This window comes from Hyaloscypha bicolor (genome assembly GCF_002865645.1).
Source record: "Hyaloscypha bicolor E unplaced genomic scaffold K444scaffold_162, whole genome shotgun sequence".
In the NCBI taxonomy this organism is placed as follows: Eukaryota; Fungi; Ascomycota; class Leotiomycetes; order Helotiales; family Hyaloscyphaceae; genus Hyaloscypha; species Hyaloscypha bicolor.
In genome coordinates, this window is record NW_020194664.1 from 203652 (window position 1) to 223583 (window position 19932).

Genomic DNA, 19932 nt, shown 5'->3' on the forward strand with positions numbered 1-19932 from the left:
CCCTTCATCATAGCTTGTTTGTAGAGCCCAGTCTGTGATCGCGTGAAAAGCGCGTTTTGAAATCAACAACAATCTTCTCCATCGTAAAAGACCTTGAACGCCACGACCTGTGAAGCATCGTATCGTCATTGAACCCAACGCCAAACATGGCTGGTAAGATTCCCCCGTACAGCGCACGACGGTGGCATTGCGCGCCACCTTCACCTCTCGGACATCAAGCTAACCTGCCTTCTCCAGATGAACCCCGAAGATCTGTCAGGGCGACGAAAGGACAGCACACGAAGAGTCTCGATCTCCTTGACCAACCCTCTGAGCTAAAGAAGAAAACCACGAGGAAATCCAAGAAGGCCGCCGAGAAGGAAGAAGAGGTCGAAGTCATTCGCTGCGTTTGCGGTGCTATCGAGACTGGTGATAATGACAACGAGCCTTGGATTGCATGCGATAAATGTGGCGTTTGGCAACATAACGTCTGCGTTGGAGTCGGCGTCTACGATGAGGATATACCCAAGGCGTACATGTGCGAGCAGTGCGATCCAGTATTCCACAAACAACTTCTTGATGCCTTTCAACGAGGGGAGGACATATTGGGAGAGCGCCGGAGAGCATACGAGATCCAAAAGCTCCAGGATGAGCAGGAGGAAGCACTCAAGAAGAAGGGCAAAAAGAAGGGCAAGAGAAATAGTGATCAGAAGTCTGAAGCCAGCCATGGTACGAACGGCAAGGCCAACTCTCCTGTCGTGGCAGATCTGAAGAAGGAAAAGAAAGATACAATTGCGAGATCTGGAAGCACGAAGAGAAAGGTAAGAGATGATGAGGCTCAGGACTCTGGAAAGGTATGTCTCAATCATGCACATTCCCAAACATGAACTAACAGAACTATAGGAGCCCCAGTCAAAGGTGCGAAAAGTCTCATCCCAGCCTGCGCAAGTTGCCTCTCCGCCCCGAACTCTGTCCGTCAAAATCGTTGACCTCGAATCCGGCCGGCAAGGATCAGCAAAGCTCGTCCTCAAAAGCCTCACTCATTCTATCCCGATCGCCATCAAGGCAGGCGTTTTTGCCCTAAACAAGGACGACGATATTCATGCCAAGGCAGAACGTCTCGCCGTCGAAGTCGAAGATGCCGTTCACCACACCCATACCGACAAGACTGCCTACATTAAACAGTCTCGTGCCATTGCCTTCAACCTCAAGCAAAATCAAGAGCTGTCCAATGGCCTCCTTACCCGGAGCTTGTCACCCCATGCCCTCGCTTCCATGACTTCTGACGACATGGCCAGCAAGGAACTGAAGCGCGAGACCGCAGAGATGAAGGCACGTTCGGACAAGCAGGCTATCATGGTATCTGACGATGGTCCCCGCATTCGCCGAACGCATAAGGGCGATGAAGTGATTGAGGAAGACAATTTTGCAGTTCCAAACGACAGCACGATGTCAACGTCCCGCAGACGAAGCATGATGGACCCAAATGCTGAGATGGCAGCTCGATCTCGAGAGAATTCGCCAGGTGATCAAGTCGAGCTTCCAGAGAGCATTGATGACCATCGATCTCGGGACGATATTCGAGGCCACGCAGCTCCCAAATCTTCTCTCAATATCGACACGAAGGCTCAACAGCCAGTTCGAAAGCCGTCAGGTTCCGCCGATTTCGACATCAACAAAGTCTTTTCAAGTGTCCAATCTCCCCTCAACGCCCACCACGTTCGTCGACAGTCCACCAACAATGCACCCCCCTCGCAGGGTCCTGGTGTCGATCCTGAAATCGACAAACTGCTTCAAGATGACGAAGGAAACGAATCGCCGCCATACTCTCCTGCCGAATACAGCTCTGATCCAGAAATTGTTTGGCGTGGAGCAGTCACCATGGATTCGATTGCCAAGTTCCCGGCCGTCGCAAAGCTTATCGGTGGTGCAGACATCAGCCAGACTATCCCCTGGAGCGATATCCTTCAAAAGGATCTCAGAGTTGCGGGTCGTATTGACCAGGAGAAGGCGAACGAGTATCTTTGCAGCCTCCGATACAGCCCTCCTACCGATGTTGTTGTCGTCAATGTCACTCCCACCGGTGAAGCCGCTGCCCAAGGCTTCTCGGAGCTCTACGATTACTTCCAGAGCAAGAATCGATATGGGGTTCTCACAAACAAGGGTGTTGGAAACATTCGCGACACTTACCTCGTCCCGATCCCCCCAAACCCTGGCAGTTTGCCTGATTTCATCATCAATTTAGAAGGCCACCGGGTACCAGAGCTACGAGCAGAACCCATGATTCTTGTTGCGCTCGTCATTCGCCACGAAAACAACTCCATTTCTCACCAAGGATTTGAGGGCGCAACGGAGGCACAGTCACCCTCCATGATGGGCCATCCACAACGACAAATGTCCATGTCTGGCCCCGCTCCTGCAATGTCACCAATTGCCCCGCAAGGTTCCTTCCAAGGTCCCCCTCCGCCAGTTGCCTCACAACCGCAAATGACCCCCGATGAGGCCCAACGTCGACAGCAGCAAGAGGAGCAGCGGGTGCGTGATCAACAGGTTGGGGAAGTGAATGCACGCCGCATACTTGGTGAGTTTGTAGACGCGCCCACGGTTGCATTTCTCATGCCCCAGGCATATCAAATGCGACCCGTTGAGTGGCAAGTTATCAGAAGAATTTTGGAGGAGGATGAGAAGGCGAGAGGTGATCTGCAGCACCTGAGCCAAGTTCTTGAGGTTCGAATGGCGCAAGAGTCCCAAGGCCCGCCACAGCCTTAAATGGTCTCGGAATGCTGCCTTGTTTGTAGAGTTTGTTGGTATTGGCTTTCTTTCTACTTCTGGAGCTTGACTTGGAGGTCATTGGCTCGCAATATTTTCATGGGGATGTTTTGCGGCTTTACGAATGATACCATTACGAGATCATGACCTCGCTGGATAGTTGGGCTCATCGGTTTCTCTTTTTTTCTTCTCGGAATGTAGCTTCGATTCTTGTACATAGTCCTCCACATTAGGCGGCTTCGTCAAATGCACCGAAATCAAAATCAGGCCACTTGGGTTCAATTTCTCTTTGCTCACTGTTCACTGTTGTCTTCACGTCTTTGTGTGTGGTCCCTCTTCTCTCGTCGCATACTCGACACAAACCCCAGGGAGAGCTTGGTCTCTCAGCACCATGATTATTCTTCTTGCTCCTCTTGCTCCCCATCCCCCTCGACCTGCCCCTCAGCTCCCTGCTCTGCGGCCTGAGTCTCATCAGGCTGGGCGTCGTCGGGCTGGTTTTCTTCGGGCTGAGAGTTAGTATCCCTGCCGCCAGCACCGCCTCCAGTCGCTGCGCTCTCCTGAACTTGAGCCTCGTCTCCTCCTTCTTCTTCCTCATTCCCACCTCCCCCAGATGCAGAATTTACAGCTTCGGCCATCTCAGCTTCTCCAGCTTGAGCCTCCTGTTGCTGATCAGCCTCTTCAGGATTCAGTTTCGGCTGAGCATGGTCGAAGCGAACATGCATCGCCACGTCATATGACACCTCGCTCTGGCCATAGTACCACCACGCGTCCCTCTCCCATCTCCCATGACGCAAATACTTCCCAGTATCGAAAACATAAACTTGGAAGTTGACGGTCTTGCCATCCCCGACTTCCACATCCACTAAATCCATAGGAAGGACCTGGCCAGCTAGCTCCTGAAAATCATCATCGGATTGATCAGTACATATAACGATGCTGTACTGTCCAAGGGTGGCCTCTTTGATCGCATTGACGGTATTGTCGAGAAAGTTCTTGCGGATGTTAAACTCGTTGTCCGCTGTTCGAGCTGCCTCGTTTGCTTTTGTGGTCTCGTCGCGAACGATGTCCATGATCTGGCCAGCTGCTTGGGCCACGCCTACCACTTGGTGGGCTGCATCTCCTATTCCACCTCCCGCCACAGCTGAGATACGTTACTGAAGCGCTCGAGTGAGGGACGGTGCTGCCACGAACCTTTCATCACGACTGAAGCCATCCTTCTTTTTGATTGGGTATCTATGCGATCTTAAAATTGACAAAATGTGCGACCCCACAAGAGCAAATCCAATTTGGAGAAGCAGAGATGATCTTTCTCGTGGCCCGCCTCGCTGGCGCCAGCGCGACTTATAAGTTGTATTCGATACCTGGTATTACAGGACCACCTGAACATGGTTTATATCTGAAGTTCAAGAAGTCCATCCGGCTTGAGCTTTACGAGATGCAATCTCAGAATATTCATGTCGTCAAACCTGTATCCGGCGGTCAGTAGCCCGATTAGTACGATTCAGCTAGGGTAAGGAAGCTTAAACCTTCCCCATGCAATGCACTCACCACTTTACCCACAGCTACGGTCTAATGCCGCCTTTATTAGGATGAACATTAAATAGGATTAGAGCATCCTCATTGGCACGTCTAAGTGCACAAATATATTTGTCCACGGTCTTGATTTTGCGACTGAATCTAATTAAGTCTTGGCGTAAGATCTTAGCATGCATCGATATCTCTCAGGGCTGAGCGGTGAGGATGTATACTCAGCGCTAAAACAGAACTGGAAAACAAAACGCAAATACCGTTAGACTCCTCTTCAGAGACACACATGTTCGAGCGTCACATGGCTAAGGGGCATCTGATATCTCAAGGAATGGAGCCTGGAAGGGAATTGAAGTCTAAGTTTGGCGAAGTATCGCTCCACGAGGGAGCCAAGAACATACCCTATACCGCACCAAACTTTCCTCAAACAAAAACATCTGAAGCATAACGCTCGCCCTTGATACTCTGGAACCAACCCTCAACTTCTTCGTCACTTTTCGAACCACCGTTTGCTTCGACGGAGTCTTGGTAGATACGTTTCGTCATACTGGCCACCCCCTCACCGACCATACTCGATCCGCAGACATAAAGCTTCGCACCTTTGTTGAAGACCTCCACCATTGACTCTTTTTCGGCCCAAAGCCGGTCTTGAACGTGTCTACAACCCTTGCTCAAATCACTGGCTTTGGAGTATGCGTAGAAGAGCTGCACAATGCCGTCCTTCTCCCATTGCGCCAACTCGTCCTTGAACAAGGCGTCCTTCTCTGGATGAACACAGCCGATAAAGAGATAGGCGGGAGCTAAATTTCTCCCGGCTTGGATTTGCATGGCACGTTCTTGAATGAAGCCACGGAAGGGCGCTAGCCCAGTACCAGCGCAGAACATGATCACTGGAGTGTTTTCAATATCGTTCGGGGGATGGAAGGTACCGTGAGAGGGTTTTACGGCCACATGGATTCTGTCTCCCTCTTCCACACTAGAGAGGTAGTTTGATGCCACACCAAGATAGCGTTTCGAATCGGCGACTTTTGAGGGGGTATCAAGGACGGCCCAAGTCAAGGTAGCGATTGTCGGATCGGCAAGAGGAGAAGAGGAGATGGAGTATTGACGGATCCGCATTGGTGGAAGCATCGCGAGAAAGTCTCCGAGTGGCAGGGTAGCTGATGGGTATTCTTCCAAAATATCCAGAGGTGAGCGGCGTTTGGCTAAGATTTCCTTTTCGAAGTCTTTGCCCGCCAGAGCCATGATTTGGGACCGAACAGATTCGTCGGCCGCACTTGCTGCAATTCTTGCAACGTTCTGCTCGATTAGTATTGGAGCATCGTCTCGAGTAGGAATAGCAAACTTACCTTCCGAGTTGCTGGCTGGCTCAGTTCAACATAAGCACCCAGAACATCCATCTAACCAACGAATTAGTATCGCCATTTCCTGGTGCTGAAGAGGGACCTGAGCTCCCAAACAAAGTATAGCGACTCAGTATGGAAATAAGCTCACTGCAGAAATCGGATGTCCAGTAGGTAGGGTTGTATTCGCCCCCGTCTTGATTGTCAATACCGCATCCCACGGCAAGTTCGCCCACTTCAAAACCCGTCGTATGTTCTTTTGGTTGTTAATCGGAAGAACTGCCAAGTAGTCCCCTGCTTTATAAGTCATTCCGCTAGGGAGCTGTAGGACAATGTGGCGTTTCTCCGGTACCCCCCCAGCTGTCAACACTTGGTTGCTGACAACAACAGCCTCCTTGACGTCTTGACGAAGCCTGGAGCGTCGTGAATCGGTATCTACCTCGATCTCGATTCCAGACTCGTCTTCTGCATCGCCCTTGCCTCCAAGAGCTGGCCAGAGCTGCTCATCTTGCCATTTGTCAAAGCCATTGAAGATATCGCCTGCTGCTACATCTCCAAGGCCGAGGTCTGCGATCTGTGTGGCGCCGTGACTCTCAAATCCCGAGTGAAGAAGTTTCGGGACCCGATGGAATGTGGAAACCCAATCATCTACCCTTGATCAGTACGTTGATCTTGCTTTGCTGCATCACTAACTTACGATTTCCGCAGCCATAGGTGGCATACTTTACCCCTTCCAATTCGTCTTCGCCTTTCAGATTTTGAAGCCATTCGAAGAAGTGTGCGGCGTTATCTGGAGGCTGGCCTTCGTAGCTGGAAGCAATCATCACAACGGGCTGATCCTTTGGTACCATTCCAACAGCCGAGTCCAAGGGTTCGACTTGAGCGTGGAACCCCCTACCAGAAGCAACTCTTGCTAGGCTCTGTGCCAAAGCCTCACAGGTACCGGAGTTTGAGCCGTATAGGATATGCATGGGCTTTTTGACCTCGCCGAGGTTCACTGTTGACTCGATCTTCCTTTCTTTCTCTGTCCATTGACCTTCCTTTGATGAGTCTACATGAAGCAACTTTTCCAGGTAGACCGGGTCAACATGTTCTCGTAACGTCGCATGCATGAAGAAGCCTTTCGGTTTAATTGTCAAAGTCTGCTTGATATGGAGCTGGTAGCTTGGATCATCGAATCTGAAGTTGAAATTCTGCAACAGCATGGCCGTGGTGAGAATTGCTTCCTGCCAGGCAAATGGACGACCTATACAACCTCTCATCCCATTGCCAAACGGTTTCCAGCTGTTGTTTGGAAGTTTGCTGAATGGCTCGTCAAGCATCCTCTCCGGTATAAAAGACTCGGCATCGTCTCCGTAGACTGCGGGATCTCGGTGGATTTTAGGAAGAAGACATGTGATTGGCTGTCCTGCCTTGATCTCATATTTCCCTCCCGCAAGACTTATCTTGTCGCCTGCGGAATCCGGCAGAGCTTGGAGGGTGATCGCTGGTGCAGTTGGTGTCAATCTCAGCGTTTCCCGAAGGCATGCTTCGATGTATGGTAATTTTGACATGTGATCGACTTTGATTGGTCCGCGGCCAACAACTTCGTCAACTTGCTTCTGCGCCGCCTGGTATGCCGCGGGATTCTTGAGCAGATTGTAGAACAAGAATGAGAGAAGGCCACTGGTGGTTTCATGACCTGAATCTGATGAGCACGAGAGAAGAGGAGACAGGAAACGATCGGCTCACCAGCAATCAAGAATGTAATCATATTATTCAACACACTCGCATCGGTCAGACCTTCGCCAGTCTTTGGGTCTCTGCCATTGATCATGGCATTGAGGAGGTCCTTTTTGTCGCTTGGATTGGCCTTTCGTTCCGCCACCACCTCCTTTGCAACCTGCCTCAGCAGAGCAATGTCTGAGTCGTATTTCTGTTGGGCTGAGCGCATAAAGTAGGTTGCAACAGCTGGTCTTCGTGCCCTGGCCCCAGATTCTTGGAGCAACCCTACCATGGCATCGACAAAGGGGTGCATATCCTCGTGGTAGAAGCTGTTGAATCGAGTATCCATTGCACACCTATATCCGTCAGTCCGGCTTCCATGATAGCACAGAGCGAGCCCACAAAGCAATCGAATCCAATGTCAACCTCGTAAAATCGTCCGTGACATTGATCTTCTCCTTCGGGCCAAACCTCGCCCACTTTATCACGAGCTGCGAAGCGATATCATGCATTTCGTCGAACATCCCCTTGATCGATATCGGTCCAAATGCTGCTGCCCGTCAGCCTCGCTCGGTCTGTCATTGCGATGGCGGCTCCCGTACCTGGCATGAGAACTCTGTGTGCAATCTCCCAATTGTGTTCTCCCGGGTATGCTGTGAACAACCCATCTTCGATTCCATTCCGAATCTGTTCCAATGGACTTGATAGCGCTTTTGAAAAGCGTTTCTCGTCGCAGACCTCGTTCATGAGCTCGCGTGTTGAGATGAAGAGCCTGTCCACCCCTCCAAGATTGAGCTTGAAGATTGGCCCTGTATGTCCCATAGTCAGTGGTATGCTTCACTGGCTGATTGGTCGGGACAGCATACCATATGTATCCGCCAATCGAGAAAGGCTGGCCGTCCCATCAGTGGCGTCAAGATCCTTGAGGTTGCCTATCAGGGGCAACCCTGGAGGGCCAGGCACTGGAACTGGAACTGACATCGTGAATTGGGCACGGAGAAAGCCGGGAGAAGATGAGGAAGTGGAAGAAATGGGGAGGATAGACAGGAGAAGACAGAGACGAATCTACCTTCACTATATAAATACCAGACGGCAGGTGGCTACGAAAACAGGAAGAGCCGTCTGAAGGACCCATGCAGCGAAAACACAAGGTTCAAGACGCAAGACGCAAGGTTCAAGGTTACGAAGTTCTCCATGGCTCAATGCATGCTAAGCCATGGCCCATGGCAGAGGTCGGCACAATGGTCTAGTTTGCGTCATACGAGGTACAGTACGAGTATGTTGTGCGACTCAAGCTACTTACTGTACTGTACAGTACGATGGGGTTTTGGGCGGGATGTCGAACGGCCAGGGCTGAAGTGCCAGCATCAGTGCCGAGGGCTCACATGAATCAGTGCAACTGCCGCCCGAATGCAGGAAACATTTTCCCAGACGGGGACGCCGACGTCGACCCTTTTCTATATTCAAGATGTTGTGCCGAGGCTCAACAGCTGGGCCAACAGCTCGGCCATGATTGTTGCAGAGAAGAGTTTTCTGTTATCGAGGTATCATCCTTAGTCCTCTTCCTGGCTGCCCGGGTATCTCGGGCATCCCGCACATCCCTCTCGTTGAGTGGTGAGACCTGGTCAGAGCAGGAGGTGAGGTAGGGTGCATACTGCAAAGGCGGACTTGATTTCTAAGAAACTAGGTTTTCAGGGCTCCTTAAATAATCGCTCGCTCCTAGAACTAGCGCTTCGCTTAGAACCAAGCTAAGCCCTCACATCGTCTAAAATACACAACGACATCATGTGTCTCGAACCGAGCTCCCAACTTCATCCTGGACTACCCATAAGGAGACTTCAACCTTTTGATATCTAGAAATCCATCGCTCCCAACGACCAATTTCAGATCCGCCCATCGACAACGGGTAGACAGTCTTGATGGTCTTGCAAGGCCACAAGGCCATTAGCAATTTAGCAAGCTGACGGGTGGCTCCTCCCAGAACCAAAATCCAGATGCTTTCGCCAGAAGCCATGAGTCCTACAGCCCGGGGATGACTATACGTAAACCCCCTCCAGGTCGGATATTGCAGCGCTTCCTTTCAGCGCTCCGCAGGTGGGTGTGGCCGGCAACGCCGGCAACGTGCGAGGTTGGCTTCAAAATGCGTGGGCGATCTTATTGTCATCATGCCCTGCCATCGTTCGTTCGGAACTAATGAGCACCCCTGGAACCTTATCGAGACTTCATTTATCTCAGTCTTGTGGACCTATTGTGTGTTCTTCAGACTTCCCGTCCGAGCGGAATATTACAAGGTTCGTAGTATCGATTCAGAGCGAGAGGTGGTTGTTGGAAAGAACAATTCGGGTGTCAGAATCACTGAAGGGTCCCTCCCGCATCTTTGCAAATACTCAAAGACATGGAACTGATGCTGAGGTAAATCGCTGGTTTTCTGGACTTGGTTGCGATGGTAGAATTTGAAGCAGATAATGCCGAGTCTGGGTATGAGGGACAGATGTGCTGCGATGCGGCACTAATAGGCAGCGATCGAATCAGAATCCTGAGAGATATCTATGGCTTCGTTCTGCTGGGATACATCGACTTTGTGTTGCTGGAGTTCGGTGTGGTCCTGCTGGGATCCGCCATTTACAGGTTTCCTTCCATAGGTAATATATCTGAGAATCGTCAGCATGTTATGACCAAAGTATCGGGTAAACCCACAGCGGCATATAAGCATGCACTCCCTTATTTTTGAGATTCTTCCTGACCTCCATAAGAAGCAACTCTACTTCGTCTGGCTGATAAGCCAATGCTTTGTTAAGTAGCACTTTACTCGCACCGAGACTATCCATCATATTTTCGTGAAACCATAAACCCAGCTCCTTCACTTTCTTGCCCCTAGGCCAACTGCTCGTTGGAACCTCAAATATCTTCTCCTTGACTTCCTCAAACCCAATTTCTTCCATCCACCGCTTGTAATATCTTGCGTTGGTCCAAGCCCTTCCCATCACCTCGCCGGCCTCCACGCACGCCCTGCCCCATTGATCCAACGCTGTCCCCGCCAGTGTATCGTCGTGGCATTGCAAAGGAAAGATCCCGTCTTGCATCTCCAAATATCCGCCAGGGGCTAACTGATCGTACGCCTTCTGCATAACTGATTTAGGGTCTGCGAAACAAGTCATCATTCCCCGCATATGTATAAAGTCGAACCTCTCCGAGAAAATCCAGTCGTCCTCAGCATCGTCGATTTCGAAGAAGCAGTTCTTGGGCACAAAGTCGGGCTGGATAGGACTCAGATCTGTGCCAATGACGTTGGAAGTTGGATGACGGTCCGCAAACTCGATGGCCCATATGCCTGTTCCTGTCCCGATGTCGAGGACATTCTGCGGCTCTCCAACCGGTGATAACTGCAATTTCCCATCTAACAATATGAGCATGAAGTAATGTTGGAAGTCCAATCTCTCCTGCTCCCGGTTGTCGTTGGGTAGAGGATACTTCCCTTCCCGATACCTGTGGAACGTTCGGCCTTGCTCCACCACGAAGTTGAAGACGTGAGACCGCAGTGATGGCACAGAACTTGCCGCATAGTTCGGGCTCTGGGCCTTTGAGTCGCCATCTGAGGAAGCAGGCCCTACAGAGTCAGCTTCGAGGGCTTGGTTGCTGATGCTGGAGCCTGTGGTGCTTGAGCCATCGGCGAGGGTGAGGGTCGAGGCTGGCTCGTGTTCTGTCACGAATGGGGGCGCATCTGCGTATGCGTCGAGGTCTGGTATAGGAGAGGTTCCATTTGCTACCGTTTCCGTCGTTGAGTCCATTTCATTCGGTCGGGAGAAGGTGGTGTGGAAAACCCGGGAATCCGAGTCGCTGGGCGATCGATCCATGGAGCTGGATCTGGGGAGCACAGAAGACCATTGCTACGGGGGACTGCACAGTCAAGCTGCGCGGAACAAGCAATAACTAACTCCGCTCTCTGACTCCCCTTTTCACCACCACCACCACCACCTAACTTCTCTTGATATCTGACATGTTGGTAACGCAAACTTGCTCCGCAACACTGGAAAAACTTGTGTCACTTCAGACGGCACATATACAAGATCGGAAAACTGTGCTCTGCTCGCAACCTTCAAAGCCGCCACACCCCGCACCCCCCTCATCGCGACCCCCAAGACGCCTGCAGAAGAAACTCGACCAACATTTCGACCTCCATGCCTATCCCCTTTTGACAGGATACAGCTTCGCCATCAGGGGCAGCTTCTGCCAAGTTCCATAAATCCGCTGGTCCTTTATCCAGTTCTCGTTGCCCGGCTCGAGCACCACGTCGAAATTCCAAAGGATCTTGCAGAAGATCATCCTGATCATAAAATATGCCATGCTACCGCACAAGTCAGTATGGTCCCATCGATTAATAAATGACCTCAACTTACGGTTTTCCAAGACAATCTCGAGGCCCTATGGAGAAAGGCTGCACGACAGCTTTCTTGTCACTGGCATACTTTGCTTCTGCTTGAGGCAGCCATCTCTCCGGTATGAAGGCTTCCGGGCTGTGGAAGTTCGAAGGAGAGGTGTATGCTGCTAGTGGTGTCACATAGACTGTTGTTCCTCCAGGCACAAAGCTCCCACAGATCGAAGCACCGCCAACGGGGACATCACGAGGAAATCCAATTGGAGCCGCCGGGTACACTCTGAAGCCCTCATCGATACATGCACCGAGATACTCCAGCTTGAAAACTGATTCTAAAGTTATATCCTCGTCCGATATGAACGAAGATCGAATCTCTTCTACGAGCTTGGCTAGAACCTCCCCATGGGCTAGCAACAGGTAATTGAGCCCGCAGAGGATTGATGGTGTCGTATCACTTCCTGCCAGCATCAGGACCACGGCAGCGCTGTCGACCTCGGGCCGAGACAGACACATTTTCTCGTTGGGGTCAGTGAGAAAGTGAATGATGTCTCCCCGTTCTTCCTTCAATGCCAAGCGGACATCCACTTTATCGCTCGTGGACTTCAGGAACTCCTTGTAGTGCTTTGCCACAAGGCGGGGTGCGAAAAGGGCCAGTGTCATTCTGACGATGGGGAACTTTGCAACAGCGCCTAAACAAATGCTTGCTGCAATGTATCCCGGAACAGATCTCACCCAGCTTGCGTTTGGTGAGTTGTCGTCGTCCAACAGATGGAGAGATTCTCCGAACATCAGATCAGCGATGATGTCGAAGACAGTGAAGCAGTGCATGTCAACCATGTTGACCCGCTTGCCTGCTCTTGACGCCTGTTTGAGGTTTTCTATCAAGAGGTCAACTTTCTCAGTGATGAGGGGTTCTTGTGCAGCGAGTGCTGGTTTCGAGAAAGCTCGTGAGAATATCTTCCTGAGCCGACGATGACCCTCCTCGTTCGCGCTTACAATGCTCGCCTCTGTTGACTGTTTGTCAAAGAAGTATGCAAAGAAGTCATCAGATCTCTTCATTCCATATTTTGCGGCTGGAGTTGAGCCGTAGATGTCTCTCCATCCTTCGGTGGCCATGTAACTGAGCTCGTCGGGAGCAATTCGTACGACGTTGCCGTATTGTTCGTGCTGGATTCGAATCCATTTCGGCCCCTCTCCACATATCAACGCATATGTCAGTGGAATTCGAGTTGCCGATGCAATTGTCGGACCTCGATATTTACTGAGGGGGTGGAAAAAGAGATTGTAGATGCTGGTACTGATATTGTACTTCACAATCACAATCGTCAGCTTCGCGCTTCTTGATCCAGGAATATCTAACAGGAGATTTTTCTTACAAGAACAACGAGAGCCACGAAAGAAAGGAGAGGGCTGGCGGAGAGTAGTTCCCATGCCGTCATCTTGGTGGGGTAGCTGAAGTAGCTCTTGGAGGGGAGCTTAGAAGCGCTTCAAATCTGTTTCCAGTGCAATGCTTCCCTAGCAATTTGGTGTTTTTGTGCTTCGATTTGACATTTCTTGTCTTGCTCTCGCACGCAAGCTCCTGTCTTGAAAGACTTTGGAGGTGGAGTGGAGCATTCAGGGCTCTCACCGACAAACGGACCTGCTATTCTCATTCCAAGTTATACCACACACAGATCGCCAAGATAAGAAACTGGATGGATGACCTATCGCTTTCCAGAGACAGCGTCAAGGTTCACTCGCCAATTATTGCTGTTCTTCAGAGAGCACGGCGGAATGAGGGCCTTCGTTTCGGGTGCATTGCAGCACCGCTGCATGTCTTGATGCGTTGTAACCCCACGACCGCTCCACACCGCCGCAGCTAGGCCGTCGGTTACTTTAGTCGGCCCAGCGGCCACGTCGTTCGGCGGTAATCTGAGTCTCGTCTCCGACACTACTTGGGTATTGCATGAACTATCCCCCGCTTTGATTATATTGATTACATTATGTAATGAAACTCGACTGTATCGATAGAGGCAGAGAAGATATCTATGTCACGTGGAGTATAAGAGACACAGGAAAATCGCTGGATTGCTCTGAGGAGTTGTATACCCTGAATTCGGGGCCTACAGAGCGTCCCTTCTTTTCTAGGGGGCCACGGTGGCTAAATTGATGGACAATTCCTGCTCCTTTTGCTCTTGTTTACTCCTCTCACTCTCAAAGCTACAGTAGAGCAATTTCAAGTTTTCCCCACTAGCTGGATTGGGCTAGTGCAGCCACATGGTTTTAATACCATAAAATCAATACAATTTAAGACCCCTTATGATTATATCGATAAAATCAGACTATATGCATTCCATAGACACCACAGCTCTGTGAGCTGGCGCAAGACAACGGAGCCCTTCGAAACGAGGCTCGGCCAGTCATCTGAACAGAAAACCCAATCAAATTGTCAAATTAAGAAGCCCTCGTAGTCTTCCAGCACCAGCATCCCCGGTTTCGCTCTATTTACATTGCTGTGCTCAGTAGACTGATATACACAATCATCAGCCAAAATAGCACCGTCAGCCAGTAGAAATAGGTCTCCCTATCTTTAGCCATCGAGTCCGACCATATGACTCTCAATCCAACCGCAGCTCCGAGAACTACCTGCATAGCTCCTGCAGCGTAGATACCATGAGGCCAAGAAGACGATTGGGCAAGCACCAAGCCCCAAAGCAGGAAGAGAGCATGGGTTGTAAAGAACACCCAGCACGTTGCATACCTCATTAGCCAAACCTTCGTTTCCCCAAGAACCAAGGGCAGTGTTTTCTTCCCAGCAATGCGATCGCCCTCCACATCATGAAACTCCTGGATTTGAATGATGAGTCCAGCCCATCCCGCCAATGAGGCACGTAGCACAAGAGGCATGTTCCTGCCTAGGTGTTGCCCCACAACGACCGAATTGACGAGTGAGATTATGATGAAGGTTGCCACGCCGGTGAAGAGGTTGCGCACTACCGGATTGTTGGGTTTGGGCCATACGTAACAAAAACTGACCTCCGCCTGCCAGACCAGGGCCCAAATGCCGACCCAGTACCCGGACAAGGTATATGACAGCAGTGGGAAAAGGATCCATGCGAAGACCCAACGAGCGTCTGCTCCACGAAGCGATATCAAACCACCGGGGATTGGCCGGTACGGTTTGTTGACGGTATCTTCAGCAACGCCCATCCTTTGATTGACGATGTCCATGGCATATTGAAAGCCAACGCCTACGACGCAGATTTTGACGACGAGTTCTAGAGCTGAGTAGAGTGGCATTGGAGGGAGCAAGAGTCGTGGTATAATGGCAAATAGAAACCCTCCGAGTGTCGTACCAGCATTGGAACGAAGTAATGCTTCGGTGACGAGAACCTCGTGATTCAGGAATGAAGACACGTTCGTGGCAGCATATTGGAAGTCCGCAAGTGCCACTGAGATTGACGAGAATGTCTTGATCTGGGAGGGTATTTTCTCCCTGTGGATAGAACGATGTGGAGCTGGAGCTTGTATCGAGTTCTCCTCTGGCGCGAGAAGTCGGTGGAACGACATGAGTGAGAGGATGGTGATATTAAATTTCAGGTCACAGAGAAGATCGTTCAAGTAATGTTTTAGTTTTGGGGGGAGGTTGTCACAGTCCTGCTTCCCCTTTATATGTTGAAATCCTCCAACGTGGCGTGGAACGGGTCAACCAGCCCCTCGCTCAAAGAGAAAGGTAAACTGGATTTGGGGAGCTCGGTGCCCAAGTCTCTTAGGCGCAACCATCTGCACGCGCCGAGCTATCAATTTGACCAAACGCTGGCCTCATTGAATCTGTCTTCTCTCGGGGGACGATGCCCAAAAGACAACGGATCCCCTCTTTTCTGCAGCAGGTGTCTGAAGGCAAATGCATTATCTTAGAGAGACCTTCCAATGGCAGCAGTAGTATCGGAGGCACTCTGCTTAAAATGATTGATGCGGCATGAGGGCGGGTGGGGAAAGTCTGGTAACACCCCCCGATGCTTAGCCCCGCGCTCAATTGTGGATATGATGGGACGCTGCGCTGACTGAAGGGCACTGTTTAAAGTCGGTGGTATGGATCGTCAACTCAGTTTCTCCGGAGCCCCGTTAGCTTCTTCTTCACTGATCCTTAAATTCTGCTAATAGGATGATCAAAAGTAGTTTCACCATTGACGATTTTGTTACACACACCTTCAACGTGAGCATGCGACCGACGTGGAAAGGAAGCTGACCCAGACCCGAATGAATGGCACGCCCCGGGCCGAACGAACGCCCAGTGCGGGCCCAACTGGGGCCACTGCCTTTGTAAGTGGACCGTAGTGGATCCCACCTGAAGGAGGTCTTTTCCCGACGACTGCAGTCTGCAGCCACCGTGCAGTGCCACGTAGGACAGATGATGCACTCGCCAAGTCTGGGACTCTGAGCCATTGGGACATCAACGTCGCTGGAGATGGCAAGACCAACCGGGGAACTGTCCTTCCCGCTGGGACTGCTGCAAATTGACCAGTCGGAAGTGGGGGGTTTCACCCCCCGCAAAGAGGGGGCGGATTGCCTGGCCGCGGCGAGAACTTTACTCAAGTATGCAATGGTCCGATCGGAGACGTCTTCCAGCTTGCGGAATTCGCGATGATAGGGGATCCAATGATGATTTTCCTTCGGTTATTGCGGAAAGGTCAACCAACTGAGAGACGTATAGCCAACTGCTGCTGCACGCGAACGCAAACTAATGAGGTTAGAGGTGTCGGAATCTGTCCTACAAAATAAGGCAAGTTTTAAGCACGGATTCGTCGAGATCTGTTGAAGTGTTTATGGGCGAGCTAACCCAACCTTAACAAAACTATGCCGCCCGGTGAGGAAGATTGAAATATAGAACGACGTCAAAGAAATTGAATACGAGACTGACGGTTACGAACTCTTATTAACACATTCGGCGCAATAACAACTAAGTAGTACGTGAAATTAATTTGCAAAACCTGGTCCATTCCAGTAGATTCTGCCTTTCCTCCGGCAAATACGCTCGAAAGAAGACTTCCCCTCATGTTGCACCACGGGGATTTGTTTTCCTCCGAGAGTCCAGCTCCTGCCAAATAGCAACCAGTACAAAAGAACCTGTGATGATTGTACCAGAGTATGCAAGCATAATCCCTCCCCTGAATAATATAGCAGCAAGAATCGCGTCGGCATTTCACCCTCGACAATCGCGCGAAGGTTCCGGACAAGCCTGGCAGCCACCCTGCTCAAAGAAGCATAGGGTCCCACATTGCCTTGACTTTAGTCATTATCAGATCAGATTCTGCCAGGACCCTCTCCTCCCTAAATAAAATTAAAAAGGGGGCCCTTTTACCAGGGGGTTTTGAATGGCAGAATGTCGGTGCGAAGGGCACACTTTTAGTATTTAATTGGGGAGGTAAGCATTCTCTGTCCTGAGTCTCCCTTTGCAAGAATGTCGAGGTCGAATTGAGCTCGAAGGTACGATTAGCTTCAAATCAGGATCTCACAGAGGACGCCGTTTGTCCAAGAACTTGACTTCAAGATTTGAAGGCCAAACTAACTTTGAGGGCCAAGGTTTTGTTCGCTCAAACTTTGCTTTAAATAGCAGTTAGCCGAGGAAATTGTACATTGAACCAGAACTTGTAGATACAGCAGATAAATATAAGTGTGCCCCTGCTGACTCCTGCCAAATCCCTGTTCAGCTCGGGAAAGACTAACCCCCCCCCCGGTGTCGATTAGGGGTGTCGATTGGGGCAGGGGTATTTAATTGGCTATCTGAGCTCTTTAAAAATCTGAAATTAGATTTTTCAATATAAGTCTAAGCTAGTATATTATAACCCCTGTACTGTAATCACGTGCTTTCTAACTTATAATAAAAAGATTCCTTAAAATAGTATTTTAATTTTAGGAAGTTTATATACTAATTAATTAAGTTTTAGTTTTTAAGCCCTATAAGGCCTTATAAGTTTTGGGCTTATAGGGCTCTTAAATCTGGTTTTAGGGACTTTTTCGCTAAATTTCTAGGCTTGCTTAAGCTTATCTATAGGCTATAAAATATAAAACTTTTAATTTCTTTAATTTAAAGAACTATTACTAATCCAAATGTTATAAAAGGTGTATAATTAAATAGCCTTTAATTAGCGCTATAAGGAAATAAAACAAGTATTAAATTATATTAATTCATTATAAAATTAAATTAAAATCAAGAAAAAGCCAGAGTTTTGGTGTTCCTGTCCGAGCGCCTAGCCTGCTCCCAATCGACACCCCTAATCCTGGTAATCGACACCCCTAATCGACACCGGGGGGGGGGGGTCGTTTTAGTCTTTCCCTTTAGCTCGCGTAGCATTCCCAGACCGGGATTGTCCGCCCAAAGAGTTATCTTCGTACTCGATAATATATTAACTCTCTTTTAGTTATATAATAATAATAAAACTGGGTAAGGCAGCTCTAGAAGCCAATATTATATAATGAGATAATTATTATGTCTTTCCCAATCTCCTATATTTAAAAATCCTCGATTTTATAAACTTTTTCTTTAAATACCTTATTTCTCGTATACTCTCTTACGGCCCTGCTCGCATACTCGCCTCCTTGAATACGACGCACGTCTACTGTTTCTCCCTAGGGTATGCCTTTTGCCAAGCCTTGCAAATAGCCTTATTTTGCTTGCCTATAGCCCCGCCTATATATAAATACAGCTCTGTACCTAAATACAGTGTGGTGGGGATTTTATCACCTGGTCACGTGGTTCTGGCATGTGACCTCCGGACATCCGTACAGTCCGCAGTCCGCTTATATTACCCCTCTCTCCTTCTTAGTTCTTAGAAATAAACCAACCTTCACTTTCTAATTTCACGTCTCACTCGTACACTGTGATCCCACACTGTGGAAGCCCATTCTACTCTATATATTACTACTTGTTTTATATCCCCATTACAACAGCTCCACACCTGAATACTGCACATAAATATAGCTTTATACGTGAATGCGCTTTATATATAAATATAGCTCTGCGCTTTAATATAGCTTCCTATAAGCAAGCTATAGTGTATTATATAAGAGATATGTTCTTACCTACTTGCGCAATCTACGTAATATAGAGCAAGGAGCTATCTCTTTGTCTGGCAAGACATGGTCCGTACTAGCAAGGGGGCTTGGCTCAGGGCGAAAAGGCGATATATGACCAATAAGTTCTTAAGCGAAGGTACGCCTTTTCGCCCTGAGAAAGGCCCCCTGGCTAATACGGACCATGTCTTGCCAGACCAAGGGGTAACGAAGTCGCGCGACTGGGTGCCCCTGGCGAATAAGTAGGCTCTTACTATTAGTAGAGATAAGCTTTAGAGCTCCCAGTTCAACCGCATTCTCTAGTTACTTCCCTAAATATCTAGAATGAAAAATTGACCCGACCATGCTTAAAGTCCTATCCGTTATATATTCAACCGCGGGGTGAGGGCCCAGTCCCCCTTCCACATCCTCTTCTTATAAACTAAGCGGATAGAGAGTTGTCAGATAGTACAGTACAGCACTGTACGATAGTGGCGTCACGTGTTCCCACCCCTTATTGCCACTCCTCGGCTCAGCAGGCTCCACTGCTTTTCTTTATATGGTTCCCCTTACTCTCTTATATTTAGCTTCAGTCTCCGCTCTAGCTAGCTCTCGAATTTGATCACGGTTCAAGGCATCTGATAAGAGTACAATAATGAGCGATAAATTATAGAGCAATGCATAATAACTTGCAGGAAAGTCAGAAGTGAATCCATTAGCTATAACATAATCTTGCCCTGGACTTGCGATCCGATTAACTCAATGCCAAGAATCGGAAAAATTCGGTCATTCCTTCCCTCGAATATGCTTCCATCTGCCTTCAAGGAGTATAACTCGCATAGCAATTGGCGAACATCCTTGGATTGCGGATAATGACGTAGAGACAGATTCCTTGTGACCGATTCCTTGGCACAACTCATTAAACAACGCGAATATCCGAAGTGTTGAAGTGTGAGACAATGGCTGGCCCCCGGAATTCTTCTTGGGCGGGTACATACCCGATTTGCGCGTACTGATCCTAACCTAACTGGCCTCGAATTCCCCTTCACTAATTAGACTTCACCAATTAGACCTCACACATGCTTTTTCCGACCAAGCACCACGCAAGGAATTCCTCGATGCACAGCATCTCGTTGCTAGTAAATTCTTGGATGTCTAACCGTTGCTGTACGATACCTTCACGAATTCAAGTCAGGCACAAAG

At 49.5% G+C, this 19932-nt stretch overlaps 6 protein-coding genes across 6 annotated transcripts; 1 reads left to right on the top strand and 5 right to left on the bottom strand.

Moving 5' to 3' along the window:
- The first annotated feature begins 54 nt into the window (after window positions 1-54).
- Window positions 55-2946, top strand: K444DRAFT_186327 (SPOC-domain-containing protein). The gene is made up of 3 exons (XM_024870890.1): window positions 55-153; window positions 238-833; window positions 883-2946. The coding sequence occupies exons 1-3, from the start codon at window positions 147-149 to the stop codon at window positions 2746-2748; spliced, it is 2469 nt and encodes an 822-aa protein (XP_024730098.1). The 5' UTR covers window positions 55-146; the 3' UTR covers window positions 2749-2946.
- Window positions 2947-3143: 197 nt separating this feature from the next.
- On the bottom strand, window positions 3144-3961 carry K444DRAFT_635595 (uncharacterized protein; the record flags this gene model as incomplete). The annotated part of the gene is made up of 2 exons (XM_024883887.1): window positions 3144-3889; window positions 3940-3961. 2 exons carry the CDS (start codon window positions 3959-3961, stop codon window positions 3144-3146), a joined length of 768 nt encoding a protein of 255 aa, XP_024730099.1.
- A 737-nt stretch (window positions 3962-4698) lies between these two features.
- Window positions 4699-8303, bottom strand: K444DRAFT_542018 (fatty acid hydroxylase; the record flags this gene model as incomplete). Its single annotated transcript, XM_024875843.1, has 8 exons — window positions 4699-5574; window positions 5625-5675; window positions 5770-6266; window positions 6316-7299; window positions 7350-7678; window positions 7725-7872; window positions 7925-8131; window positions 8189-8303. 8 exons carry the CDS (start codon window positions 8301-8303, stop codon window positions 4699-4701), a joined length of 3207 nt encoding a protein of 1068 aa, XP_024730100.1.
- A 1476-nt stretch (window positions 8304-9779) lies between these two features.
- Window positions 9780-11340, bottom strand: K444DRAFT_186386 (S-adenosyl-L-methionine-dependent methyltransferase). Its single transcript, XM_024870891.1, has 2 exons — window positions 10020-11340; window positions 9780-9973 (listed from the first exon to the last, which is right to left on the bottom strand). Exons 1-2 carry the CDS (start codon window positions 11174-11176, stop codon window positions 9832-9834), a joined length of 1299 nt encoding a protein of 432 aa, XP_024730101.1. The 5' UTR covers window positions 11177-11340; the 3' UTR covers window positions 9780-9831.
- Window positions 11236-13357, bottom strand: K444DRAFT_619329 (cytochrome P450). The gene is made up of 2 exons (XM_024881495.1): window positions 11731-13357; window positions 11236-11678 (listed from the first exon to the last, which is right to left on the bottom strand). The coding sequence occupies exons 1-2, from the start codon at window positions 13126-13128 to the stop codon at window positions 11505-11507; spliced, it is 1572 nt and encodes a 523-aa protein (XP_024730102.1). The 5' UTR covers window positions 13129-13357; the 3' UTR covers window positions 11236-11504.
- Window positions 13358-13987: 630 nt separating this feature from the next.
- Window positions 13988-15380, bottom strand: K444DRAFT_619331 (uncharacterized protein). Its single transcript, XM_024881496.1, has one exon. It carries the CDS (start codon window positions 15244-15246, stop codon window positions 14182-14184), a length of 1065 nt encoding a protein of 354 aa, XP_024730103.1. The 5' UTR covers window positions 15247-15380; the 3' UTR covers window positions 13988-14181.
- Between the last annotated feature and the right edge of the window lie 4552 nt (window positions 15381-19932).

Excerpts from the sequence above, each read along its gene's own strand:
- K444DRAFT_186327 (XM_024870890.1), top strand. Across the intron at positions 834-882 it reads AGGCTCAGGACTCTGGAAAG|GAGCCCCAGTCAAAGGTGCG; the intron begins GTATGTCTCAAT and ends ACAGAACTATAG.
- K444DRAFT_186386 (XM_024870891.1), bottom strand. The coding sequence starts at position 11,176 with ATGGATCGATCGCCCAGCGACTCGGATTCCCGGGTTTTCCACACCACC. Across the intron at positions 9,974-10,019 it reads GTGCATGCTTATATGCCGCT|ATATATTACCTATGGAAGGA; the intron begins GTGGGTTTACCC and ends GACGATTCTCAG.
- K444DRAFT_619329 (XM_024881495.1), bottom strand. The coding sequence starts at position 13,128 with ATGGGAACTACTCTCCGCCAGCCCTCTCCTTTCTTTCGTGGCTCTCGT. Across the intron at positions 11,679-11,730 it reads CCATAGGGCCTCGAGATTGT|TTGTGCGGTAGCATGGCATA; the intron begins CTTGGAAAACCG and ends GACCATACTGAC.
- K444DRAFT_619331 (XM_024881496.1), bottom strand. The coding sequence starts at position 15,246 with ATGTCGTTCCACCGACTTCTCGCGCCAGAGGAGAACTCGATACAAGCT.